The sequence below is a fragment of the Solanum pennellii genome, chromosome 1 (assembly GCF_001406875.1).
Source record: "Solanum pennellii chromosome 1, SPENNV200".
Classification (NCBI taxonomy): domain Eukaryota; kingdom Viridiplantae; phylum Streptophyta; class Magnoliopsida; order Solanales; family Solanaceae; genus Solanum; species Solanum pennellii.
In genome coordinates, this window is record NC_028637.1 from 105,747,528 (window position 1) to 105,756,676 (window position 9,149).

Genomic DNA, 9,149 nt, shown 5'->3' on the forward strand with positions numbered 1-9,149 from the left:
TAGTCACTATTATAGTATTATATTCTTCATGTGTGATATAGTGTAAGATCGATTGCTTCCTTACTGTAGAACAATATGTATAAAGAAAATAAAATCTATCGTATAGTATTACTACTCAGTGATGGGAAACTTCTTAACTTTTAGTACATATATAGCATGCAAAGACTATATATTATAATTAGTTGCCATATTTGCTATTAATCGTTGAAAATTTATGCTATGTCTCTTTTCTGTTTTCCACGGCTAGATTACCCTAAGTACTACTCTGTCAACTACAATTTATATATTTAATCTGATTTTGACTTGATAAAGAAGTTTTAAAAATGTAAAAAAAGATTTTTAAATCCTAAAGATTAAATTGATTAAAGATATGTAGAATGTATCGTAATGATATTTATTTTTATAAATTTAAACATTTAAGGTTAGAAAATTAATTAAATAGTTGTTAGGAATGGAAAATATATATATTATTTTTAAAGCAAGTTAAAAAGGAAAATAAAATAACAAAGTGAATTAATAAGGTAAATACAGTAAATAATGTTACTCTAGTGGTTTGGGTTCGAAAACGAGACTATTAAAGTGATTATAAATTAACTCGATATCTAAAATGAATATAAAAAATCTTTAAGAAATCAAAAAGAAAAACCCAGCAGCACTTTTCGGGGAAATAATTGAAGTAAAGATTATTTCGAGGACGAAATCATAAGATTATTCAGAAGTGCAGGATCATTTTTGCAATTTCCCTAAATCGTAGGTCAAATTGTTGAAATCCGTTTTAACCCCTCTCTGCTGTTAATGAAAACCCAAAACCCACGAAGAACCACAGTTATGGCACGGCCTTGGCTATTCCGGCGAGTCGTCCACCGCTCTCGACAGCTTTTCGCCGCCTCCGACGACGTCCAGACACTGTACTCAGCTTTTTACCGGTTCCAGTGTCACTACGCCACCACTGTAACTGATGCACAAGTCTGTAATAGGAATGAAAATGAGAAAGCCAAGTGGTTAACTCTACCACCCTTCACTGCCACCGTCAACGGTGCTGCTTTAGGAAGGGAGATCGCCGGAGTTAAAATGGACGTCAATGAGAATTCAGCCAACACCATGACAGCACTCAAATGGGTTCAACGTTGCTGCCCTGAGTTACCGAAGTCCCTAGTGCAGAAGCTTTTTCGCTTAAGACAGGTTCTAATTCTGTTACGATCTTTAACTATTTTGTTATGTTCTTTACATATTATTGATTCTAGAATTGTGTGTATTCTATTTTTATTTTTACTTTAAAGGAAAAATACGCCAAGGATACAACTTTTTGCCTAAATTTGATCAATTTCGTCTATACAATTTCCTTTTCTTCAAGTTGCATACTGCGAGTAACATTTGAAGAACTTAAGGAATTTTGTTATACTAGACTGCAAAGCTCATAGCTGATACATATAATTCTCAAGGCTGAAAGCTACAAAATTTATATATGGAATTTGTTGCTGAACACTTAGTATAAAGCTAGAGATCACATTTTCTTTTGAAATGTTAAAAACCAATATCTGGGATGATCACATTATTGATTATTCTCAATTACAAGCCTTCATCAAGAGTATTGACAATAATTACTTTGTACATGTCATACTTACTGGAACTGTAAAAGAATTACTTATAACATTTCTTCCTTGATTTAACATTATTGTTTCTGCAGGTTCGAAGAGACTCTTCTAATGTTGAAGAACAGCGGCCCAAGAGGGTATGATTTGTTTCTCTTTTGGCATTTAGTTTTTGATTCTTAAATAAGAGATCTTGCAAGTCTATCTACTGACATCTCCATGAGATGTATTTTGAATGCTATCAGACCAATTTTTGCATTTTCAATGTTGTAATCTAATATTTCATGTTTTTGGCAGGTTTCTGCAAAGGAATCAATGAATGTTGGAGATAGAATATTTCTTCCGATAACTGTTCAGAAGTTTCCCTCTGAGAAAGTAGTTTATTACCCTTCTAGTGAAGAAGAAAGGAAGTTTGTGCATAGCCTAGAATTGTATAAGGTCTAAAATCTATAGCTGATTTTTGGACTTCCCAACTCTTTATCTTCCTGCAACATCCCCCAATCTAAATCATTGCATATGAAGGGGAACATACCCAACCTATGTGCTTTATGAGTCTGATGCATTTCTGTTTTCCTGTTAAATTGTAGGATGCAGAAATTATTGTGGTCAATAAACCTCCAGGAATGCCAGTTCAGGTTAGTTGTCAATACCCAAGTTCTTTTTATTGGATTGTGAGAGTTAATACTCTTATTACAGCAAATGGATCTTTGGACAGGGTGGAATTGGCATAAAACGCAGTTTAGATGAACTTGCAGCTAAGTATATGAGACATCAGTACTCAGAGGCCCCTCGCCTGGTATGTTTCATGGTTTTTGCATTCATATTTTTTTCAAAATAATTCCCTTGTCTTCTTCTTTAGTATGTGTTCAAAAAGCACAATGCTAATACCTAGGATGTACTATGAATAATCCATTTATTTATTTTCTGTTTTTTTTTGTTGATTTAGCAAGTAGTGGAAGCTGTTGTTATTTCAATTCATCCACAGCATATTCTGTTCATTGTTGTGAAAAGAAACATGTGCATCGAATGGAAGAAGAATAAGGAAGTTCTTTTGCCAGGTTATAGGCTTTTCATGTGTACATGTCATGCTATGGAAAAAACTTTGTACTCCAGTCTTTATGGTTGGATTTTGAGGAAGTACGTCTCAATCTTTAGCTTAAGTCTAGAAAATGTGCACATGGAACCATGGAATTGTTGGAAGATTTCAATATTGTTTGACTCGAGTTTCATGGATGTTATACAATGAGAAGATCTCTCTTCCCTGTTTCAAGTTACTCTAATTGCTCTTCCCTTTCTTCTGCTACTTATGTTAGAAGGCATTCTAAATGTCCTCTTGTTTGTCTTTCTGGATTGAGTACCCTTTTGGTGAATCTTATGTCTGTTTGTCCTGTTGCGGAGCTTATTGGTTATTAGGTGCACAGACTGGATAGAGACTGCAGTGGACTATTGGTGATGGGAAGAACACAATTAAGTGCTTCAGCTTTGCATTCGATCTTCCGTGAGAAAACATTTGACTCGCAAAATGAGGTATACTGTTACTCCCTGCAATATATATGGTGAACTTACTAATGATTGCACTTCCCAATTTGATTTTCTTTTCCAAACCTGATATTGCCTTTCTCTTCTGAAAGGATCTTGAAAGCAAGAAAAGAATTTTGCAGAAGAAGTACTGGGCGCTTGTCATAGGATGTCCGAGACGCTCCGGAGGGATAATATCAGCACCACTTGGAAAGGTTAGGGACAGTGACGTATCAATCAATCTTACAGAAACTATCTATCATGTTTCAATCCCAAATTTTGTTGGAATCGGCTACATGAGTTTTCCATTTTCATTCTAGTCTATTTGAGCATGTTCATCCCAATACTAAATGATTTACTATCTTTTAAGACAATTTTAGGGGAGTCCTGCAATAAATAAGAAATTGGGGAAGGGGGATCCCCTTTACCTTTTCTTTTTCTGGAAGTGTTATTGAATCCTGAGTTTATTCTAGAACATATACGAGAGTTTAAACAACCTTGTAACTGATGGCTTGCATATCTTTACCAACAAAGATGGATTAGATAACAAATGAAAAATTAAAGATTTATGCCTGATATAACTTTTAGGACTTTGTTAAGACTTCATTATAATCATGTAAATCCTAATCCAAGATGGACTACAATTCGTGTTAATTGACCCCCAAATGTACTCTAATTTATCCTTGCTGGAGCTGTAGAGTTGCTATGTGTGGTGCCGGATAGGGGGGATTCCATAGCAGAAATTCAAACCACTCTCTTGCTTCTCTTGCATCAATTGCTTGATGCATTTATAATCATATTTTTGCTAAAGAACAAGTTTTCTGTAAGATAGATTTCTTAGCTTTCCTTCTCTCAGCTGGTGTTAGACAACGGGAAATCTGAGCGCATCACAATCATGTCGGATGTCAGAGCACCATCGGCACAATATGCTGTAACAGAGTATCGCATCATTGGATCCTCCGAGAAAGGCAAGTTCTGAATGCTATCCTGAATACCTACATAAACAAAGGCATGGAACTAAATAAATGAAATGTGGTTGATTATTCTTGGTAACCTCTCAATACACCTTTTAGTTATGTAGCTCTTATAAATTACACAGATCAATGCATCTGCGTTCTCTCTCTCTCTCTCTCTCTCTCAATATATATACATATATAACATTTACATTCTTTCACATCCACATACAAACAGCAGGTGGAGGTTCCACCGAAGCTCTCGTGAAGAGTGTAATTCTTCTTTTTCTCTAAGGTGGTTCGGCAGGGGAGTGATATAGCTCAGACTCTTCCAAAATATTGCCAGGTGTGTCAGATCCTCCAAAATGCTATGCATTTTTGGAGGATCCGAGACGGGTACGTCAACATTTTTGGAGAGTCCGAGCAACATAGGCTTAAAGTGTGGTGCAGGGAGTTGGTACAAATAGGAATATATCGTACTCTTATTCCAGTTACGCATTTAAGTTTGACTTGGCTCGATCAGTTAAGGAACAAGGTGATTTACACATTGGTCTATTAACTTCTTAACATTTTTCTCTTTAAAAGTTGAATTCTGAAATGATTGTGTGAAGTGTGCAAGTTTCATCACTGAGACCTAAAGAATAATCTACTGGAGAAGAACTTTTTTAAAATCATTTCAAAGAATGAGCCGTGATATTCAGTTTTGAGTAGTTAAAGACAAAGGCAACACATATAGGTCTCGGATAGTTAAAATTTTTAGGGCTTATGCTGCTGTAGTGTTGTTGAGCTGCTTGTTGACATAGCATGGATTTTATGTAATGGGAAATGGGAAAAACGTCTCCATTAATATACTTATTTGAGGATAGATTTAATTGCAGAATGCACCTAGACACATATTATCCAAATCATTCTTAGTTTTTCTGTTACTTATACACATACATGTGCCAATGGCCAAAGATAGTTACTAGCTCAGCTAGCATTATTTGGTTTTGTACACAAACAGTTATAGAGAATTGGTTGCTTCTTCGTTTTAAGAAATCAACTCTCATATCTTTTCAAACATCTTTGTTTATGGATATATATTTCTCTTTTGGTGAATTCCAGGTTACACATGGCTAGAGTTATCTCCACTTACGGGCAGAAAGCATCAGGTACAGAAAACTGCTTCTCTGTAATGGTAGCTTCAATTTTTTCTGTTATGCTAGTGATTTTATTTTATATTTTTCTTGATAAAGTTAAGCTAGTGTATATTAAACTGATTATTTCGCCCTCTGTTTTTGAAGTTGCGTGTTCATTGTGCTGAGGCATTAGGGACTCCAATAGTTGGAGACTACAAGTATGGTTGGCAAGCTCATAGAAAGCTGAAACATCTGCCTTTGCCCACTTCAGTGTTGAACCTAGGTGTGGAAATTCCCAGGCAAAAACCAGATCCTTTCAACCTTCGTTTAGGGAATGGAAGTATTTCAGACAAGCAGCCTCATCTTCATCTTCACTGTAAGGAGATGGTTTTGCCCAACATTTCTCAAGCTTTGCAACGAGCTCAAGTAGTTTCAGATGCTGATCTCGTAGATGTTGAAAGTATCAAGCTGGTTGCTCCTTTGCCCTTCCACATGCAAAAGAGCTGGGATTGCTTGAGTGCTTGATTTGTCTTAGAAATGATGGCTTCTACTGAGCCACAAGTGCACTACTACAGAGCTGGAGTGAGGACACTGACTATTACCTCTTCCCGAGACAATTCGGCAAGGGGTGATGATGTTTCCTTGAGGAACTTTGTATAGTTGGGCCAACTTGAGCTCGACCCATGACGTGAAATCAGTTAAGGTTCAGGTCCAAGTCCAAGTTCATTGGGCTGTGTGGGCTAGGCATCATTCCATAGATCAGAACCGGGGACTCGGTCCATTAGTCTGGGTGTTGACACCCTATCAAGCCCAAAGAGTAGGTTAATGTTCCCAACTTGTAGCATTTTCTTTTTTCCATTTTAGTAAATGGGAATATCAAAGGAACAAGCTGTCGATTTCATTATTGCAGATTCTTGCAAAACACAATATTTATGTATTATTTATTCTTTTCCCAGTTGTGATGGTATGATATAATTAATTTGCATGTACGTGTTGAAGTCAATTATGTGCATCGGTAGGTTCCGGTCATAGAACAACGTTGTCATTTGATGAAAGACGTTCCTCCTAATCTCTTTTTTAAGTCTGTTGACAAACTCATGATTAAGTGGACAATAGAAAAAGAAAAAACAGAACAAATTAGTCGTGCGTTATACAACACAGACACGTTATTTGACTTTCATTCACTTAAAAAAACAATATGTTTAAAGCTAATTATCGTATTAATTTTATTTAATAGAATATTTTAAGTTGTTGAAGGGAATACGAATACCTGGTTTATTTTGTTTTTCCATTCGGGGAAGTTGGTAAAAATTTGATAATTTACCTAACTGATAGACCCTTTTCTCAGCCTTTAAATTTTTCTGTATTTTCCTCCAAAAAAATATGATTTATTTGCTATATCCTAACTAATCCGTTTTATATTAGCTTCTTGTACGTCACATATTTTTACTAATATGAGTTAAGCACATTTATGGGTTTTCCCCAAAAATCTCACATAATTATTAGGGGAACGTATCTAAATATATCATATTTATAAAATATTTATTATTTATAGTTGTATAATTTTAATGTTAAGTACAATTCAGTTTTAATATATAGGGTACATTTTAAGACATTTACATTATGTATCTATAATGCATACGAAATTTATTTTTGTATATAGTGTAATACATCTATATTACATGCATAGTTCGTTTTTAATACGTGATTTTTTTTTATCAAAACAAATATAATACATATGTACTACATATATAATTCACTTTTGATACATAGTACAATAGCTATAAATAATAAATATTTTTAAATATAAAATATCAAGGTAATAAATAAAAATAAAATTAAAAGCAATAATTATTTTATAAAAAGCCCTCGAAAAGTAATTATCACTATATTTATTCTTTTGGCCAAACTTGCACATTTTTGGGCTAAAATAATTTTGATGAATAATATGATATATAAAGGTTGTCAAAACAATAAAATAATGATATATAAAGGTTGTCAAAAATAATAAAATTCTTATATATAAAGGTTTATAAAAATGATGATATATAAAGGTTGTCAAAAATAATAAAAATGATATTATATAATCTAAAACTTTATCAAGTCTATACTGTTTCATGTGCCATCCATTGTAACAATCTGATTTTCGTCGTTAGAAAAAACCAATTGAAAAAAAATGGGGTCAGAAAACTTTTTCATATTAACTAGAGATTTCCTAGTCTAGTTCAGATTTGGACGAAATAGGAATCAATGAGGTCTAGGGAAATCTGGTTTATCGAATGAGAGATGAACTTGATTACATGAGTGGATAGCTAAGACGTTAAGGAACCCGTAATACTTTACGGAATTGAATTCGGATTTGTTGAAATCCTGAAATTAATATTGCATGAACGAGTATTTTCTGAGTGTTATGAAATGATGATTTGTTATAAAATGGGGTCTGCTATTTTTAAATTTGCTCACTGTCTCCGTGCATCACGCTGCGGCGGAATTATCTCCGTGAAGGCGGGCCGCTGTGGCGTGTTGGGGTCGCTACATTTGTAATGACTTATGTATGTTGCACTAAGTGGGCCGCTGTGGTTGTGTACTGATACTGCACTTGCTCTTATTTTATTGAGTACAAGGCATCTTTCGGCGTTCACTGACAGACCTTGTCTGAAAGATCGAATTCAAGGGTTAGCCACTTTTTCCGGTCCGCCTTGAATTATCATGATGTTTTTGTCCATATTTTCGACTTTGGCTAGTTCTTTAGATTTTCTTATGTTTATCTTGGGTTGTACCCATTTTCCTTTAGATTTTTGGTTCATTATTATTAGATGTTTTGGTACATTGACTTTTAGGTTCTAGGTTATTTTCTTTTACATTGTTTAGTTTCGTTGTTAGATCGTTTAAAAATTTATGGAAACTTCAATTTTAAACACTCTTCGTATATGCCCCTAAAATCTTTAGCAACATTGGATTTAATGACAATCAACTGATGCCGATAAAAAATTTAACACTCTTAATTAATATATATATATATTGCCGCTAAATGGTGATTTTGTTATTGTGATACTAATCTTTGGTTTGTTTTTTAATTAAGCCATTTAGCTGTATGTATCTGTATGTAGTGTTCATTAGGTCTGTTTTCGACTGAATTTCTTACCAACAAAATATTAATGCCTATATTCATAAATATTTTAATTAAATTAGTGGAAAAATAATAAAATTATAATATTTCATAGGAAAAAATTAGGAAAGTTTTTTTACTATTTCAGTACTAATATGATCATACATTTTTCAATGAGTTGATTTGATGGAAATAAATAAAATAATCACAATTTATAGCATAAATTTTTCATTGATTCACAGTGAAGATAATATTTATTTATAACAAGAATATCCCTAAGTATTCTAATTTAATTTAATTTATTTCAGAATCTTGTTCTATGATCTTCAATCTTTATGATTCTATATGTTTACGACACATGAAAATATTCTTTTTGTCTTTATGCCTTGTTGTCGTTAGGTGCCTGTTGTGGAGGAGATTTGATTTTAGAGAAACATAAATTCATAAAACAGTAAAAAGAGAATATATATTATAGTATAACATAAGTTAATGTCTTAAAGTTTTTTGAAATTGGTGATCGCAAATGAAAAAATATTGAAATTTGTATGACTGTAGATGACATAATATTTATTTGATTATAAAATTATTCTTCAATAATAACATGAAAAACTTAAAGTTAATTATTTTTGAATATATAAATATGTCCTTCTTTTAAATAAATTAATAATAAAATAATATTAAATAAAATGAAATGAAAAGGAATAAGAAAAATACTATAAATACATGCATTTTTCCCCTCAACTAATCCACATAAAATTGTTTCTACTATCTGCTGTCCCTAATGCTTTATATAATTAATTAATTAATTAATTAAATAAATGACGTGAATTTAGATTCGTTAAAGTCGTGGGATGGGGTG

The 9,149-nt window shown here is 33.1% G+C and overlaps 1 protein-coding gene across 1 annotated transcript; it reads left to right on the forward strand.

The window, feature by feature from the left end:
- The first annotated feature begins 777 nt into the window (after nucleotides 1-777).
- On the forward strand, nucleotides 778-6,136 carry LOC107008695 (RNA pseudouridine synthase 4, mitochondrial). Its single transcript, XM_015207834.2, has 10 exons — nucleotides 778-1,182; nucleotides 1,688-1,732; nucleotides 1,890-2,030; nucleotides 2,180-2,227; nucleotides 2,308-2,388; nucleotides 3,006-3,119; nucleotides 3,224-3,325; nucleotides 3,967-4,078; nucleotides 5,168-5,214; nucleotides 5,347-6,136. Exons 1-10 carry the CDS (start codon nucleotides 796-798, stop codon nucleotides 5,704-5,706), a joined length of 1,437 nt encoding a protein of 478 aa, XP_015063320.1. The 5' UTR covers nucleotides 778-795; the 3' UTR covers nucleotides 5,707-6,136.
- Nucleotides 6,137-9,149: the final 3,013 nt, after the last annotated feature.

Excerpts from the sequence above, each read along its gene's own strand:
- LOC107008695 (XM_015207834.2), top strand. The coding sequence starts at position 796 with ATGAAAACCCAAAACCCACGAAGAACCACAGTTATGGCACGGCCTTGG. Across the intron at positions 2,228-2,307 it reads CTCCAGGAATGCCAGTTCAG|GGTGGAATTGGCATAAAACG; the intron begins GTTAGTTGTCAA and ends ATCTTTGGACAG. Across the intron at positions 3,326-3,966 it reads TATCAGCACCACTTGGAAAG|CTGGTGTTAGACAACGGGAA; the intron begins GTTAGGGACAGT and ends TCCTTCTCTCAG.